Here is a 19,142-nt window from a genome sequence, read left to right on the forward strand (position 1 = left end):
ACTGCTTGCTGGGTACAGAGTTTCAGTTTGGAACGACGAAGCAGCTCTGGAGACAGATGGCGGAGCAACAAAGGGATGCGTTGTACAACAATGAATGCGCTTAATGCTAACTTCATACACTCGCAAATGGTCAAAATGGTAAATTTGGTAATACGCATTTTATTGCACTACGTATTTTACTGTAGTTATATTTTTGAAAAGCTAAGAGAACTGGGCATTTTAACAACTAAAAAAATTTAATTTTTTCTCAAATCTAAAACAAAAACCAAAAACAATCCATATATCCCAGCTAAGCATCACTGAAATTTTCTTTCCTGGTCAATTTTGCTTGGAAGACAAGGGAAAAAGAGCACTGTCAGCAGCTTGTACAAAGGGTATTTCCTACAGAAGACTGTAATTAGCCTGAAGAAAAAGCAAGAAACAGAGTAACTATATTTAGAGGATACATGATATAGAATATTTTTAGGTTCAGTTCATATTCAACTTAGAATGTGCAATAAATTAAACATGTGGGTCTGGTCAGTATAACCGGCCATAAGAATGATTTGATACCTAAGGATTTCTGATGCTTAAGTGACTGCCTCTGAACATAAAAGGAAATTCACCACAGGTCAACACCAGTTACCTGGGCAGACAGATCGGGTTTCTTCTTTATACTGTATATACATAGTCCAAAATGTGTCACAATGAATATGGAGTACTTCTATATTCAATAATTAAAAAAAAAAAACACCTTACATTTTCCATGACTTATTTACACTAAGCAAAAAATAAATACTAGAAATAACATGATTTAAAGTCTGGAGTTTTCATCACACACTATCATCTTCGTATGTCCAAATCCTACTCAATCTCTGAGGCACAGTTTAAATGACCTATTTGATTACATATGTGAAAACATTACTGTTCATTCCCTCAATTTCCATAGCATTCTGTAATATAGTATACCTCTTATTGTGCCCATAACACTTACCACTCCCTCTGATATTATTTATACACACACCTCAGTCTGGAGAAAATAAATTCCTTGAGTAAATTCACTTTTGTGTCTCTATATCACCTGGCCCACAGGTACTCAAATAAAAGGAAATGGAAACAAATTCCTGATCACCACAATCAATGCAAACACTGAGACCTGCCTAGGACAAGCAAGGGGCTAAAAGAAGTCAGAAGAGACACAGCTTGTTTGGTCTTTCTCTCATTTCCATAGGACACTGTAATACTTGGCAGGTCCCTGGAGTTAGCCAGCTTTCCCACAGGGTCTCCTCACCCCTACCCTGCCCCAGGAGCTCCTCCCTTGCTTCCGGCCTTGATTCTTGGGTCCTTCTCATCGAGAAAGGCTTCATTTTGTTTGCTTTCCCTAGTGCCATCCTGTTGTGGACAAGAAGGAAGCACGCCAACATCAGCCCAGCCACGGACCAAGGAAAACATTTCCCAGCCTCCGGATGAATGTGGCTGCCTTCTCGTGGGTCTTCCTTCCAGAGCCAGATCTGTAAACTGGGGAGCAAATGGTTTGTTTTCACACCCTGTTCAGCCCAGAAGAGGTTTTTTTAAGAGGGGACCAAAGAGGGAAAGGGCTGAGGTCTTTGCTACATCGCCTGCCCTCTGGTCCCAGCAGTCCTCCCGAACTGGCATGGAGAGTCTGGCAAACACTGCCATCTCTTGCTTTTGGAAGGGGAACTGCTCATAGATTCTGACCTCACTGGTCTGGGAAAGTTTTCCATTTGGAGTACTTTCCATCCAGGAGGCAAAGCAAACATCGGGTCACACGGTTCCCTTTTTCCCTGCCAGCCACCCCACTCAGGAATTCCAAAGAATGGACAGAGCTCTTAAAGAGATGTGCCTCACCAGGATATTCAGATCATTCTCTCATATGAAATTAGCCTTGGCATTTGCAAACACAGATGTTGCTTATTTTCAACTCTGTATCTAGTTCTTTCAAGAAAAGAAGAATGCTTAGTGCTAACGTTGGGCATTTTATCAAGAAGGCACTTTGCACTAAAAATTGCATTGGACTTCAATTTGGGAAAAAACTGACCATTTCAGTCTATGCAGAAAAACCTCCAAGGAGGATTATATATGACATAGCTTTTGTATTAAGTATTTGATTATACATATACTAAAAATGTCTATATAAAATAATTCTGGAGCATTCATTTTCATTTGCTTTATTCTTCAGTTTTTAGGTATTTTTTTAAGACAGAAAGTGGATTAGAACCCCAATTTATAATAATAAACCCACAAAAATGAGGAATCAAATGATAATGGCTCAATCTGTGACTCGAATCAATGTTCTTAGCTGTACAGGGTCACCTGAATAGCAGTGTCTACATCTTAAAATACCAACAGTTCCTAGAACTCATGTCCATTCCTGTATAACTGTGAATAAAGTAGCAACTGAACAAGGATTGGTTTAAGAAATTCATGCTTAGTTTTTCATAATACAAAATCTGACAACCTTGAAAATAATCACTTATCCTCTCATCCATTCCATACACAATACAGTTCATTATTTAAAATACTTACAAGTCTACATACAGAAATATTAGATTTCATTTGAAAACAGTTCATTCAAATTGTTATACTAGTTTATTAGAAATTTGAACATGAGGGGTGCCTGGGTGGCTCAGTCAGTTAAGCATCTGCCTTCAGCTAAGGTCATGATCTCAGTCAGGGTCCTAGGATGGAGCCCCAAGTCAGGCTCCCTGCTCAGCAGGGAGTCTGCTTCTCCCTCTCCCTCTGGCCCTCCCTGCCGCTTGTGTTCTCTCTCTCAAATAAATGAATAAAATCTTTAAAAAAAAAATTTGAACGTGAGAGTTAAGATTTAAGGTCTAATCCTCAAACTACCAAACAACTCAAATATGAGAAAATTAGCCATAATAAAAAACCCCACAACCACCACCTGGAGAAAATACATCACAAAGCCAATTACAAATGATGTAAACAGTGGCAGTGGAAAGCAGAAAGACCACCACCCTTGCCTAGATACAAAAAAATTTTTATTCTTGCTCCCAGCTAACCCAACTCTACCCCTTCATTCCAACTTTTAGAGATTAAAATAATGACTAAATAGGACGCTACCCATCCTTAAGATGTGGTTGATACACACGAGCAAGCGCACGAGGAACGTTACTCAGCCATAAAAAGAATGAGATCCTGCCATCGCAACAACGTGGATGCACCTAGACGGTATTATGCTAAGTGAAATTAGTCAGAAAAAGACAAATACCATATGAGTTCACTTAGTTTATTTAATTTTTTTAAGATTTTTTTTAAAGTAATCTCTATACCCAACGTGGGGCTCAAGATCAAGAGTTGCACCACTGACTAAGCCAGTGAGGCACCGTGCCACTTCATTTATTTAATTTTTAAAGATTTTATTTTTAAGTAATCTCTACACCCAACACAGAACTTGAACTTACAACCCTGAGATCAACAGTCACATGCTCTACCAACTGAGCCAGCCAGGCGCCCTCCATATGACCTCACTTATGTGTGGAAATTAAAAACAGCATATGCAAAAAAACAGACTCTTAAATATGGAGAACTGGTGGTTGCCAGAGGGCGTGGGGTGGAGAGGTGGGTAAAATAGATAAAGGGGATTAAGAGGCATAAACGTATTCATTTTATGAATAAGTCACAGAGATGAAGCACACAGCATGGGAATATGGTCAACAGTACTGTAATAACACTGTATGGTGACAGGTGACTACACTTAACGTGGTGAGCACTGGATCACGTACAGAACTGTGAGCTCAGTATGCTGTACAACTGAAACTAATATAACACTGTATGCTAACTATACTTCGATACGAATAATAATAATGATAATAACAATAAGATTCTACCTATCCCTAAGAAGTTCACAATCTTTTGAATTAGAATGCGTCGTCTGGAAAGTTACTAAAGTACTTTGTTTCCTTCTGTCTAAATGTGAGTAGTAATGCCCATCCCCATTTCACAAATGAGGTACAAATGTGATGAGAAAGCATCATGATATGTTTAAGAGATAAATAAATATAGACATGGATTTTGCTTTTTGATTTAGCAAAATTGTAAATGGGATACTGATTTTCTTACGAAGCAAATGAGGAAACCTGTCACTTCAGAAATGCCCACCATTTAATCCACCACATTAGACATTCATTCCTGCCAGATATAGATAGCTAAGACATTCTGTTAAGTCTATCAAAAAAGTGATTTCAGATTCTAGAATTCATTATCCCCAGAAGATCATGTTGTGGGAGTAAGAATCAGGGCATTTTCACACTGCACTGCAGTTTCTCTATTGATAAACCTCTAAACAAAACTTGTGTCTGACTGCTTCATAACACTGAAATAGATGTAACTGTTTCAGAAGACTAATTGGGAAGTGGTGGTCAACATTCTTCCTTAAATCAGTTTCCAACAGATCAAGAATGTTTCCATCAGTTCCAAATCTTAAAACTCCTGCCAAAAAATATTCATATGCCAGATACAAAAAAACTTCAAATCAAATCACTGACAGATCTGTACCACACTATAGAAACAATTTGTGTTTCTACTGAATTTTAATACATAAACCTTTTACTGCGTTAAAAATGTAATCATAAAACATACCAAGCCCAAGTAATTTTCAAAATGAACCTAATTTTTCAAAAATGAAAATGGAAGGGTGCCACAACCATAAATAATGTCAATTATAGCATAATAATAAAAAACAATCCGTTATGACTCACAATGCTGCTAGCCAAATTCTATTACAAACCCTAACATCAATCTCTCATTATAGAAGTTAAAGGAATAAAGTACATCACAAAACTGCAAAGCTGGGAAGTATAATAAATGAGTAAACATTTAATGAGCTCTTTATACAGGCAGTGTAAAGCAGTGTACTAGAACAGGAATGCCATTTCCCCAGCGCAGCAAAGCTCCGCAGCCCGCAGCAAAGAGCGCACAACTTGCTAGCCTACCAGTCCGCAGACCCGGACGCGCTCGCTGCCGGGGAGAGGTGCTGGCTAATTCACTGGGCTGCCCGAAGCAGCCAGTGTGGCCATACTAAATTTGATGTTTGGTAAAGGAGACCATTGAAATGGAGGACCTAATGCTCTTTTCTGATAAACACACATACACATTTCATAAGAGATTCAACGCACCACGATACCGCCCCCGTCACTACCTCCCATATATTGCCATCATATACAATTTAAACTTTATTTTCTATGGTTAGTTATGATCAGTATTTTACACAAACTAAAATGATGAATTTTAGTCTCAAACTACACAGGTCCTCCTCAGAAATTACGGCTTGGGCGCCATCTGAGAATTGCTGCAACCCGCCAAATCATGACAGACAGAAGGACACTGCTCTTTGAGTTCTGAATGCACAGTAGCGCTTCACTTTCTCCCTTCACTGAATTCCACAAATCAATTACCATGTTCCAGCTTTATTAATTTACGCCTTTCAGTGAATACAGTAATATTTTATTGGGTGTTTTGGGAAAGAGCCGTCTCAAGAATTCTTGTGCAGCAGTGAAGCTGAAGAAACACAGGCAGTCATTTTAAACTACTGTAAACAATACTACGTGACCCTAACGTTTCTGCTAAATGTGAGATTAAAAACAGCAAATAAAGTATAAAGTAGGTAGGAGCTATAAGTTTCTGCAAATATTCTTGCACTACTAGGGAAGAATCAATATTCTTTTAAGACATGCTTTATCTAAGACAATAATTGAAATTCTTTTTCATTACCATGCTGCAGCACTGAAGACAGTTCAAATCCCCAGAAAAGTGTGGCCTCAGTAATGACATGGTCATATATATAAATGGTCTCTATTGAAAAGTAACTTGAGCAAATTGTTGTGCCAATTACCCACCGCTTCCCAAGGTGAGCTAATTGCGAAAATGAAAAAATTCCTAATAGAAACTTCACATAGTTAAGAAAATCCTATGAAACATCAAGTCTGTTTTCTAAAAGTCTTAATTTTCAGAGACATAAAAACTATATTTCTACATATCTTACATGTGTGATTGTACCCTATTTTCAAAAAAATCTTTATATACATTATTCTCACCTAACCTTCACAAAGAAATCCTTTTTTGGGTAGCACAGTGAAAACTGCTAGGAATATGCAGGTAACTTGTTTAAGTCAAATTTACTTACATAACTTGACCAATGATCATAGGATTATCAAGTGACAGAGCCAAGATTAAAATCTAGGTTTCCTATTATTCCAAAGAGCTAATAACACCATAATAAAAATCTGAGTTTTCAAAGAAGCATGAAGAAAAATATTGCCAAACCAAAATCTAATCATGTTCTCCTTACAAAGTAAATTGTAAGAGTAGGATGATATTTTTCTGGTGACCAGAACTGCTTATTAAAAATAAGCAAAAAACATAACAAAACAAAAAAAAACCCTTATTACCCCACAGTTAAACTTGTCATTCTTAACCATCCCAAATAAAGGTGAGAATGTACAAATTAATTTAAAAAAGGATTCAGAAAAGTCAATGTCAAAAAGTCCTAGCACAAAAGTATACACACGGACTCAGAAAATCCTTTAAGCCCTCACTTAGAACCTATTTATTGTAGCCATCTCATTTCTCTCACTCCCAAAAGAGTGAAAGGTGCAAAGACAGGTGACACTACAGACAAATACAAGTGAGCAATAGAACAGCCTAAGAGATGGCGGAAGTCTGACTAACACAGAAGAAGCAAAGGGCAACAGGATCCCCCAAAGGCCTCAAAGTAAAATAATTATACCAATGTTCTCAAATCATCAAGAAAATTAAACTGTCTTCAGTGAAATCTTTTAGGAGGGCAAAAAACTATATAATACAGTGAGAAAAGCTTTCTGTCAAAATTACCTTGAATTATTCTTGGTCCTTACAGTTGAAAGTCTAAGTTATCTGGAAAATTCTCTCGTGTTACATACATACCCATTTAAGTGTTGTGCATTTATTTTATTAATCTATTTCACCCAGAACCTACAAATATTTTTAAATGTTTTCTTTAAACATTAAATAATGTTTATTTTAAATGTTATTCAAAGAAGGAGCGGTTAACTAGAATTCACTAGAATGGCCCCTGAGGGTTTTGGTTCCAAGATACAAACCTACTGCAGCATGAAACTGAGATAAAGCATCAGCTAGCTGTCCAGCTGCAAGTAACTTCTTGCCCAATTCAAGATGTTTCTCAACATCTGCATTTACTCCACATTCGGCACCTAAAAACAACAACAAAAATAAGTTAACTTTCCATGACCAAGATTTAATTCTGAAGAATAAAATGTTAAAAATATGGGGCACCTGGATGGCTCAGTTGCTTAAGCATCTGCCTTCGGCTCAGGTCAATGATCCTAGGGTCCTGGGATCACCCTGTGTTGGGCTCCCTGGGGAGTCTGCTTCTCCCTCTCCCTCTGCCCCGCCCCCCATCTCACGTGCGCACTCTCTCTCTTTCTCTCTCTCAAATAAATAAAATCTTTAAACTGTATATATAGTTACCTGCTTCAGGAATCTGCTCAGATGAAGAGTCACAGAAGCTAAAGAGTGACACAAAAAAGGTAACAATAAAGCACAGTGCTTCGTTTTATAGAGTACAAGCGACCCCAAAATATACATCTATCACCCTGGTCAATCAAAAGAATGTAATCAGTCTCCAAAATATAAGGGAAACTGCATAACACAGTTGTAGTATGTTAAACAACAAAATCATAATTGCTTTGTTAAACTAGAATTTCATTTTTTTTTAAAGATTTTATTTATTTATTTGACAGAGAGAGAGCACAAGTAGGCAGAGCGGCAGGCAGACAGAGGGAGAATCAGGCTCCCCACTGAGCAGAGAGCCAGACCAGATGTGGGGCTCAATCCCAGGACCCTGGGATCATGACCAGAGTCGAAGGTAGATGCTTAACCAACTGAGCCACTGAGGAGCCCCTAGAATTTCATTTTAATGAGTATTATTGAGTTCACTCTAATATTCAAGTACTTACTGAGCATCTGCAATGCACTGGGCACTATTCTAGGTATTTGGTGATAAATGAGCAAAGCAAACAAAAACCTCTGCCACTCATGGCACTGGACATTATGGAGGGAGGAGACAGACTTAAGAAATACATAAACTACATAGTATGATAGGTAAAAAATACCATGGAAAAAGTCAAGCCATGTGAGGGCATCAGGAGCGCTGAGGCTTTCAGTATTAAAGAAGGTGGTCAAGGGTGGGCCTCACTGAGAAAATGACATCTGAGCAAAGACTTACTTGAAGGAAAGTGAGGAACTCACCATGCAGATATGTAGAAAAAGAGCTTTCCAAGAAGGAGCAGCTAGTGCAAGGGCCCTAAGTCAGGAGCATGCCAGGTTATGTTCTAGAACAGCAGGGAGGCCAGTACCTGGCTTTAAAAATGGACTGGTTTTTAAGCATTTCTTCTTTATACTGAGCACAATATTACACTCTGTCACAGTAAAATGTACTGAAGGGGCATTGCAGGAAGGACACTTTCTGGATCTTGTTGCTGTCTTTATTTTTTTTCTGGCTCCTGCTGCATGGTGCATATGGGGAAGATATCCAGTGGTGCCCCTATCCTAGCCATATGCCCACAGGTCCAGTCCCTCAGCCACCTGGCAGCCTTGAACAGGCACTATCTCCCAATGAGGACATCACACACTCCAGGCTGCATGCCCACTACAGCACCCCAACTTCCCACACTCACAGGCCAACCAACCCGGGCTCACCTATATCTGAGAAGGTTATTTCCTGCTTGCTCAGCTACAGTGGACCAGCAACTCTGCAATTTTTTCTATCAGCAACTTAAGTTGTACCTATACCTTCTCTAATAAGATCTAAGCCCCAGACTTGAGTAGGGGGATCCCCTCTCAGTTGGCCCTTCTTTGGGGACCATCTGTCAGTCATAGAATATCTTGTAGAGCTTTCTTTACATCTTTATAGTTACTTTCCTATCATAACTTAACAATTCTTTATATTAAACTTCCCCCTTTTAAATTACTCTGTGGTCTCTCTCTCCTGAATGGACACAGACTTATATACTGTTGCCACTGGGGAGTGGTCCTAGCAGACAGACCCACAAAGATAGGTTTTGAGGACTGGTTTGGTCATGTCCTTGAGCTTGAGTGCAGCGCTGAGCTCACTGTCAATGAGAAATAAGATGTCAGTAATCCATAGCAGGTATTAGAATCAGAATTAATCAAGACACCATTTGTGGTTGACAATAATCACATGCTAACTGGAAAACTAAGCTAATTGGAAAACCAAAGCTATTGCACTTGACCCCAATGACGGAGTGATGAAGGTAAGGACTGTGGTGTGGGGGGGATTCTTTTGAGTGCACCAGCACTTACAGAGAGAAAGAACCAGCTCAGTTCCAACCCTCAGCTCAAGTCTCCCTCCGTGAGCTTCCATGGCACCCCTAAAACAATCTCTTATTTTGGGTAGCCACAGAGCTGATCTAGCTGAAAATCAAACACAAAATTTAATTTAATGTGTGTAGAAGGGGGCATATGGAAACTAAGAAGCCAAAGCATTTCTCTTTTACAGTGAACATGATGTTAAGTTATTCAGGGTGCTAAAAGGACACTACAGGAAAAAAAAAAATCAGAATAGTCATATCTTGGGAAGGTGGGAGAAAGGATAGGCTGGGAGGGAGCAGAAGAAAACCTTCTGAGATGATGATAATATTCTAATCTTAATAGAGGTATGGGGTGCTCTGGGATGTGCAATTATCAAAACTTAGCAAATAGATACTTAAACTATGGACAATTATACATAAATTTTACATTAAAAAAAGCTGTTGAAGATATGCATGTTAAAGTACTTAGGGGAATGAGTACTGGTATTATTTTGATATGTATTTTTTAAAAACAATTAATGGATGGATAGAGAAAGGCCCAAATGGATATGTGTTAAAACCAAGTATGGTCATTGTACCAATGGTAGAATCTAGGTGATAGATACAGGAATATACACTAACAAATTTTCAACTTTGTGAAATGTTTAATAATAAAAATTTAGGAAAATATAAAATACAGTGTTATGATGTGGGGCATACACACACACAGGATGCTGTAAGGACAGAGGTTAGAGCACCTAACATCTATCATTAAATAAAATTTAAAATGTAATTTCTCAGTCACACTGGTCACAGTTTAAGTGCTGAAAAGCTGGTAATAGTACAGGAAACACTGCAAACAATACAGAACATTTCCTATCATCACAGAAAGTTCTACTGAACAACACTGAGGGGGGTTTCTTGAGGTCTCACCTGAAACCTGAAAGAAAAATGGGAATACCGCCAATGTGAAAAGATCTTAACCCGGGAAAAAAAACCAACATTCCAAACACAAAGAACATCACATTTGCATGCCCAGAAGTAAGAGAATTAATGAGGCTTTCAGAGAAATTGAAATCCTACATTTCGGGTAGCTCTCCTCTCCCTCATGACTTCATTATTCCGGAGTGGGTCGCTTTAAGTGCTAGGTGAGTCTCATACAGCCGGAGGGGGAGAGAAACCACGAGGTATCTATCTGTTACAATAATCCAGGTGACATGATGGTGATCTGACTGTGGAGTAGCCATGGAAATAGAGAAGGACAGATTGCTCAGAGAAATATAAGAGAGAAAGAAGACTACACATGGCTCACGGCAACTGTCCGGATGTGGAAGCCAAGAAAGAACAGGAGTCCAGGATGCCCACGGCAACTACGTGAGCAGCGATGTGCGCCTGCCGTTTTAGTCATCAAAAGCAACTGAACTCTTCCTCTACTACAGCAAAGAGCCGAAAGAAATTCACTTTATCTTGCCATTTGCCATACTAAACAAAGTAGCTTCCTTGGCCTGTTCCTAGTTTCTGTACAGTGTCTTATTTCCTTGATGGACCCCTCCACACAAGGAAGAAAGGGAAGAAGGGAGGGAGGCAAAGAGGGAAACCTTAACTTGATGGCCTCAAAAACTTAGGGTCCTGCAGAGCCCTCTTTGTTTGGGGCAACGATGTAAAGACGTCTAACCTTTTTAAGACTATGTGGGTAACATTTAGAGAACTTAGTTGGGAGTTTTCAACGGGCTGGGAAAGCATTAGCTTTCCCTTTTAAAATGAGAATATAGGCTCTTGCTCTGAAAATTCATTTTGCAATAAAGATTCAGAAACCAATTATATTCTGATAGGGAGGGAAACCTATAGTTCCACCTAATTCCATACCATACCCAAAAATATAACCTGCTTTTCATAATGAAGATTATGGAAACCAATGTATTTCATGAAACAAATGATACTGAATTATATACCAAGTGTAAAACTGTGGCCATAACAGAGATGAATAGGGTGGACTTTTCCAAAGAGGCAATGAGGAGAATCTGCCAGGCTTTAGCCACTTAAGAGAATGCCCTAGGCGGCAGGGTTCCCAGCAGTGACCGGAGGACGGCAGGCTGTTTTTGAACATTACACTGGCATCTCTGCCACATACTGAAGTCTTTACAGATACATAATATGAAGAATGGGACTGACTTCAAAGTATTCCTGAAAGGAAAATGAAAGTATAGGTGAAACTAGATCGTTCATATGTTGATAATTTTTGAAGCTGGGTGGCAGTACACCGTGGTACACGATATTATTCTCCCTACTTTGGTATATTTTTAAGATTTTCCCAAATGAAGTTTTTTAAAAATTTAAATCCCTTCAATAAAGAGAAAACCGGCTGATAAAAATCTAATACATTAAAAAACATGTTTTGAAGTGGACCACAGGGACTAGATCAGGACAGCCAACTGCGAACACGAGCCTACCTCCCAATGTGCGCAAATTCCAGAAATGACGGAAGTTATTTAAAGAATAAATGCAGGGGCGCCTGGGTGGCACAGCAGTTAAGCGTCTGCCTTCGGCTCAGGGTGTGATCCCAGAGTCCTGGGATCGAGCCCCACATGAGGCTCCTCCACTGGGAGCCTGCTTCTTCCTCTCCCACTCCCCCTGCTTGTGTTCCCTCTCTCACTGGCTGTCTCTCTCTCTGTCAAATAAATAAATAAAATCTTTTAAAAAAATAAAATAAAATAAAAATAAAGAATAAATGCATAACCTTGCTAGGGGGAAAAAAACACTTTAAAAGAGGAGGGCCATCAGAAAAACAGAAATTTTAGGGAAAAAAACAAAAACAAAAAACATAGAAAGGACAGGATATGGTTAGTGGGCAAAATCACATCCAAACACCTTCCTGGGGCAAGTGTGCCACGGAGGTGGATGCAGTTCTTTGAGGGCTCCAAACTCTGATACAAGGAAGAGGAAGGGACCCGTGGATATCCCAGCCTCCGGCCAAGCAATCAGTCTTCTCCCACAATCAGTATTCACAGATTGGCAATGAGCAATTCCGAAATTTACAAAGATGATGAAATCAATTTTTAAGAAACTAATACCAAATAAGAGAATTAAGGGGAACAAATAGGGGAAAAAATTCTAAAAATGAATATAATTGACATTCTTACAAATTCAAAAGGATGCAGCATTCATAAAAACCAGACCAAATGTTTACACACTTATCGCTCTTGCAGTGGATAAAAAGAGAAAACCATTTCTAAATACCCTGACAAACTGCCAGAGGAAAGGAGGGGGAGGACTTAATATAGACAAAGGGGTCAAATAAGTCTCCTGCAAGAAGATAATGTTTGAGTTAAAAGACAATGAAGCTGGGCAGGGGACAGGGATCGGGAGGATCCTGAAAGACAAGTGCCTCCAGGAAGCGAAAATATGACCAGGCAAGGAGCACAAGGCAGGCGCAAAGGACTTGGGTAGGACCAAGCTCACCTTCAGGGAATCATAAGGAGGCTCCAGCATGTTAGGAAGGATAGAGGACATAGGCAAGGTAGAACACACTGGGCCTCTCAGGCCATGGTAAGAAACTTACAGTTTATTCTAAGTAAAAAGAGAGGTTATTAGAATGGGTTTTATCAAGGAACTCACTCTGTGATTTACATTTTAAAAAGATCCCATCAGGGCTGTGTGGCCCCTGGGTGGAAGAGATTCAAAGCAGGCCAGGACGGAAAGAAGTGTGGGGGCATGAACTAAGGATAGCAAGTTGCATTACAGTATATGCACTCTGCTTTTATGCTTTAAAAAAAAATTATATATATATCTGTATAGATATAGATACAGATATAATGTGTAATTTCTATATTAACTTTTTCCAGTAAAAATGTATTCACGTACTACTAATACAGTAAAAATTTAATAAAGTAAACTGAGGAACGTGTTAAAGATGTTCCTGATTGGGGCTCCCGGGTGGCACAGCAGTTGAGCGTCTGCCTTCGGCTCAGGGCGTGATCCCGGCGTTCTGGGATCGAGCCCCACATCAGGCTCCTCCGCCATGAGCCTGCTTCTTCCTCTCCCACTCCCCCTGCTTGTGTTCCCTCTCTCGGGGCTGTCTCTATCTCTGTCAAATAAATAAAATCTTTAAAAAAAAAAAAAAAAAAAAAAGATGTTCCTGATTGAATAATCATTTGCAATTGAAAACTCCTACAGAATATCTGTAAACACTATAGACACATCATATTTTACAATTAAGCAGGCAATTAAGTCAGGAAAGAAAAGCAAAATAACCTTTCCTCGTTTCAGCAACTGTGAAGCTGGGGAGATTCCGGCCGAGATGTCATTGTCCTCCTACCCTTCGACCTTTCCCCAAAGCACCTCAATAAAATGGTTTGATCCCCCCCAAAACAACAACAACAAAACCCTGCCTCAAACGTTTTTGTTAAACTATAGTTCAAAGGGACAACATTATAACCAAATACTGCAGAGAATATAGGTGATATAGATCCTAAAAATTTAAAACAGTATTTATCCTTTATAGATTCTAAAATATTTATGAGTGAAATGATGGCATGTATGATAGGTTTCAAAATAATCCATGGGTGTAAATAAAATAAGATCAGTCATGAGTTGGTAATTGTTAAAGCTAGGAGATGGGTACCTAGGGGTTCATATTCCATTCCCTCCTTTTGTAAATGTGTGAAATTTTCCATAATAAAATTTTATATTAAATCTCTTTAAAGGATTAGGGATGGGGATATTAAAACAGTTAAAGATAGATCATTTTCATTTCTCAAATATAATTTCTAATATGAACTATCCATCCATAAACATTTATAGTTCCTAGTGTAAAATACAAAAATCTGTGTATCACTCACGTTGAGAGAAACGTGTATGGAAAACATGGTAAATTACACTACAGAATGACTAAGAATCAAATACAAATGATGAAGGCACTGTATATGAACTCTGGAACAATTCAGCCTATTACATGGGGTACAAGTAATCACAGGGGCATGTTGATGGGATTCTGTGTATTCACAAAATGCAGGGGGTAGGAAGGGAATAGTCTTCAAAATGGCATGAAGCTTTCAAACATTTCCCTATTACATTTTCTCAAAGGAAAGATCAGATCAACGCACTGAATAGAGGATTCCAGATTACTTGAGGGAGGAAGAAACTGAGTATGAGATAAACTATTAGTGGAAATGCTTTCCTTATCCAACTATGAAAATGCTTCACAGAAAAGATGTAACACAGAAGGAATTAAGAACCTATTATGTGCTAGATACTTTCAGTGTCATAATTTCACTTACTTTTCACAACCATAGAAAGTAAGCATCTTTCATACTCTTGTAACTCAGGAAACTGAGGCTCAAAGTTACCCATCCTACTGGAAGACTCACAGTAACCATCAAAACAAGGTTCGATTCCAAAGCACAACTTTCTTCTCAACACAGCCCATGATCCTTTTCCCTATAATCCAGGGTAGCTGCTCCACAGTTACTAAGCCCTGTATGCTTCATTCATTCAACCCATCATTTAATATAACATTTTAGCAGAATGGTTTCCAACCTCCAAGGTTGATCTGAACTAAGTCTAGTGGGAGGCAAGAATGCATTTGCAAAGTTTTTTGACCTGTTATACTAAGCTATTTCAAGACAGACATTCCTCACTGAGAGTCATCGTGGTTTCCTGCTTTCACAGTGCTTGGAAGGAACCAGAACTCAACCCACTGGCTCTCCACCACCTCCTCACAGTGCCCTCAGAGGACCCCTCTTGGCCACACATCACAATTATGCATTCCTCTCACAGATGTGCCAAAACTATAACAAGGAATCAAAGACACCATCAACTGCCAGATCAACCTGGAGCTCTATGCCTCCTACATCTACCTGTCCCTGTCTTACTGCTTTGATCCCAATGGCGTGGCTGTGAAGAACTTTGCCAAATATTTTTTTCACCAATCTCAAGAGAGGGAACATGCTTTTGAAAATGAGGAAGCTGCAGACCAAGGTGGCCAAATCCCAAATTCTTCAGGATATCAAGAAACCAAACCATGGTAACTGGGAGAGCTGGCTGAATGCAATGGAGAGTGCAAGTGTTACACTTGGAAAAAAGCATAAATCTGTCACTATTGGAACTGCACCAACTGGTCACTGACAAAAATGACCCCTATATATGTGACTTCATTGACATTCATTACCTGAATGAGCAGGTGAAATCCATCAAAGAATGGGGGGCCCCCTGAATCTGGTATGGCAGAGTATCTCTTTGATAAGCATATCCTGGGAGACAGGACAATAAGAGCTAAGCCTTAGCCATGGGGCTGACTTCCCTGGTCACCAAGTCCAGGCATGCACATTGGGGTGACCTTTAACTTTTCTCTAAATTGTACCAAAATATCCACTTAAAGTTATTTCATTTGTACTATTCCTTCAAATAAAAGTAATTTGGTATGCCCTCCAAAAATGTTATGTCATACTGTCACCCCAAAAGTTAAATTACTCTTCAAACTAAATTTCTCTAACCTTCTAGGATTAAAAGAGGTATCCAGCATTTCTGTACCTTCTGAATAAAACTTGGATCTTTATTATGTTACAATTTTATCCAGTATAATTTCCACTTAATGTGATAAGTAAATACAACCTCCTCTAAGAAAATTTTCCATGGCCTACCCCAATCATTCAGAAAGAATTATTATTCCTTCAGTGTATCTTGGTCACATTCCCCTAACAGACTCTGCCACAGTGTAAGTGCTGTTGTGTAGGCTCCTTTCTCCCTGCAAGAGATGATGTGCCTCCTAACTGGGATCTCCCCCCACCTTCCTCCAAATCCAGCCCCCATGCTGCTGCCAGAGCAATCCTTCCAAAATGCACTCCTAATAAAAATTATGCAGTACTTTCACATCACTGGCTAGATTCAGTCTAACCTCCTTCAGCTCTAAAGGCAAACAAGACCCTTCTTGATCAGATCCCATGATGTGGGTCCAGCCTCATCATCCCTCACTCCTCCACCTCTTACTTTACACTCCCAGACCATAATGAACTAGTTGTACTTTCCTGAACAGACTATGTTCTCTTTGCATGTGCTGTTCCATGAAAAGATCTCTCCTACTTGCCCCTGGGAAATTTCTACTCCTTCATCAGGATTCTGCCCTCAAATGCTGGCTCCTCTGTGAGACCTCCTCTAACTACTGCAGTGAGAGGATGGGGAAAAAACCCTTCTATGCTCCTATGACATCACCACGCTCACAAGTACACGACTTCACTTTGCAATGCCGCCATCTCAATATATTGACCTTCACAGTTTGCCAGCCTCTCACAACCGCTGAAATCCCAATCCAGATAAAAAGTGAGTTTGAGAGAAGAAACCATCTTTTCTTTTTTAAATCACCCAGTTCAGTACCTGCACAAAGTGGACACTAAATATTCACGGAATGAATGTAACTACCTTCCTTCTTATTTAAAAGTATCACAAGTCATCAGAACAGAATTGATGTCTGATTTGTCTGGTTCCTCCAGCGTGGGCTCAACCACCTGAAGGTTTCCCAGGCAGCTGCAGATTTGAAACAACTGTCTGCAGATTACTCAACACAACTCCCTGCTGACTGGAGTAACTTCAAGTAGGAATCCATTCAGACCCCAGAGAGTCTGTTCCTTTTTGTAGTAAAACGAATCTTTGGATGGTTTTCTAAACCACTTTTCATGAAACCAGTGAATATTAAGAGGAGAACTAAATTTGAAGCCTGTACAAAAAGCTTATCCCTAAACAGGTGCCATGTGAAACTTCTGCTTTTGTCAGTCCTTAAATCTACCTCTCTGAATTTTCATCAATTTCTATTCTGCAAGGGTAATTATTTTATATACACTGACAGCAGCAAACGATAAAATACTTAGTGTAAAAGTTAAAAATAAAAAGAATAGAATCCAAGATACGTAATAACAATTATCAAATCAAACTGATACTACCAAAGATTCATAAAGACATTAATATGTAAAAAGAAAAAATTATTTGTAAGTTGTGGCTGTTTTTGTAGTATCTCAACCCTATTTTGAGCCATGGATACTTTTTTATTCCTTTGCCACATACTGGGATACAGTGACAAGAGCTATCTCCTACTTTCTAAGAGTCAAAGCAACCAAACATCATGCCTAACCAGCATTAAACAATAGGTTTCTCCTTAGATGGGCATAACCATAGGTCAGCAAAATATACAAGAAGTGTAAGAAAAAAGGTAGAGTAGCTAAGTCTTTTTATGAAGTTAGTATTAGAATCCACTATATTTTGACAAGCAAAAATAAAGAATTTTAAGAAATGTAAAGCTGAGGGACACCGGGGTGGCTCAGTCTTAAGGTTAAGCATTTGCCTTCGGGTCAGGACATGATCCCAGGGTCCTGGGATTAAGTCCTGCCTTGGGCTCCTTGCTCAGCGGGGAGCCTGCTTCTCCCTATGCCTGCTGCTCCCCATGCTTGTGTGTGCTCTCTCTCTGACATATAAATAAATAAAATCATAAAAGAAAAAAAAATGAAATGTAAAGTTGAGGGGTTAAGAATATGATGTGGTGAGAGTCACAATCAAGAGTCAAAGAACAAGAATGAAAAAGGCAGGAGCTAGTGGTCAAAGCTACTAAGGTTCACGCTAAGGCTAGGTGACATAGCAGGTAGCAAGCCCAGGGTGGTTATTCAGATTGGAGCACTGAGAATGTGAAGGACAAGAGGGCCTCCTCGTTGCTCAGTAGGTAGAGTGTGCAACTCTTGATCTTGGGGTTGTGGGTTCGAGCTCCATGCTGGGTGTAGAGATTACTAAAAATAAAATCTTAAAAAAAGTGACAGATGAGGAAAACACAAAGTTCATCCTACAAAGGCACATGAGACAAAAAAGACAAAATACTGTATGTAAAAGATCTGATCTGAATCCAAGATTCAAGCAAGATGAGGTAGAGTCTGAAAGAAGTCTCATGGCAGAAACACAGAAAAAGTGGAAATTGGCCACAGAAAGAGCAAGAAGTACATTATATTAGCAATTCCATAGTCAACTAAGGACCGATGACGAAACAGTTTCAATAAAAATACACTGAGCTGGAAATCCTAAGCATCTCTTTCCAGTCACTATGACCCAAAAAGTGCTTGAGCCAAACTGAAAGGAAGAAAAGGCTGAGTAGTTGTGTGGTATATCTGAACTAAATGTCTGCACTAAAAACTTCCTAGCTGAACTAGGAAAATAAAATCTATTGTAACCAGGTTTGCTCAATTTCACTGGACATTACTTTTCTTTGCTTCAATTAACTGTGAATGCATAAATTTTTGTTTTTTTGTTTTTAAGATTCTTTATTTATTTGACAGAAAGAGAGACAGCTAGCGAGAGAGGGAACACAAGCAGGGGGAATGGGAGAGGAAGAAGCAGGCTCCCAGAGGAGCAGGGAGCCCAATGTGGGGCTGGATCCCAGGACCCTGGGATCACGCCCTGAGCCTAAGGCAAATGCTTAACAACTGAGCCACCCAGGCGCCCCATGAACGCATAAATGTTATGATGGGATCTCTTTTGAGTTTCAACTTAAGAAAATAAGTTTAGAAGAGTCCATGCAAAAAAAACAGCTTAAGGGGAGCCTCGGTGGCACAGTCGTTAAGTGTCTGCCTTCGGCTCAGGGCGTGATCCTGGCGTTCTGGGATGGAGCCCCACATCAGGCTCCTCCGCTGGGAGCCTGCTTCTTCCTTTCCCACTCCCCCTGCTTGTGTTCCCTCTCTCGCTGGCTGTCTCTCTCTCTCTGTCAAATAAATAAATAAATAAATCTTTAAAAAAAACAAAACAAAACAGCTTAAGAGTCAACTTCCACTCATCCATTTAAAAAATTTT

At 39.4% G+C, this 19,142-nt stretch overlaps 1 protein-coding gene across 1 annotated transcript in view; it reads right to left on the reverse strand.

The window, feature by feature from the left end:
- Positions 1–19,142, reverse strand: part of DNAJC3 (DnaJ heat shock protein family (Hsp40) member C3) — a 74,342-nt gene that overhangs the window by 49,948 nt on the left and 5,252 nt on the right. Inside the window, exon 2 of the mRNA XM_045811091.2 lies at positions 7,098–7,208. Coding sequence (XP_045667047.1) covers positions 7,098–7,208 — 111 coding nt within the window. The remainder of the gene's footprint in view (positions 1–7,097; positions 7,209–19,142) is intronic.

Source organism: Ursus americanus, chromosome 10, assembly GCF_024610735.1.
Source record: "Ursus americanus isolate L20-20 chromosome 10, mUrsAme1.1.p, whole genome shotgun sequence".
Lineage (NCBI taxonomy): Eukaryota > Metazoa > Chordata > Mammalia > Carnivora > Ursidae > Ursus > Ursus americanus.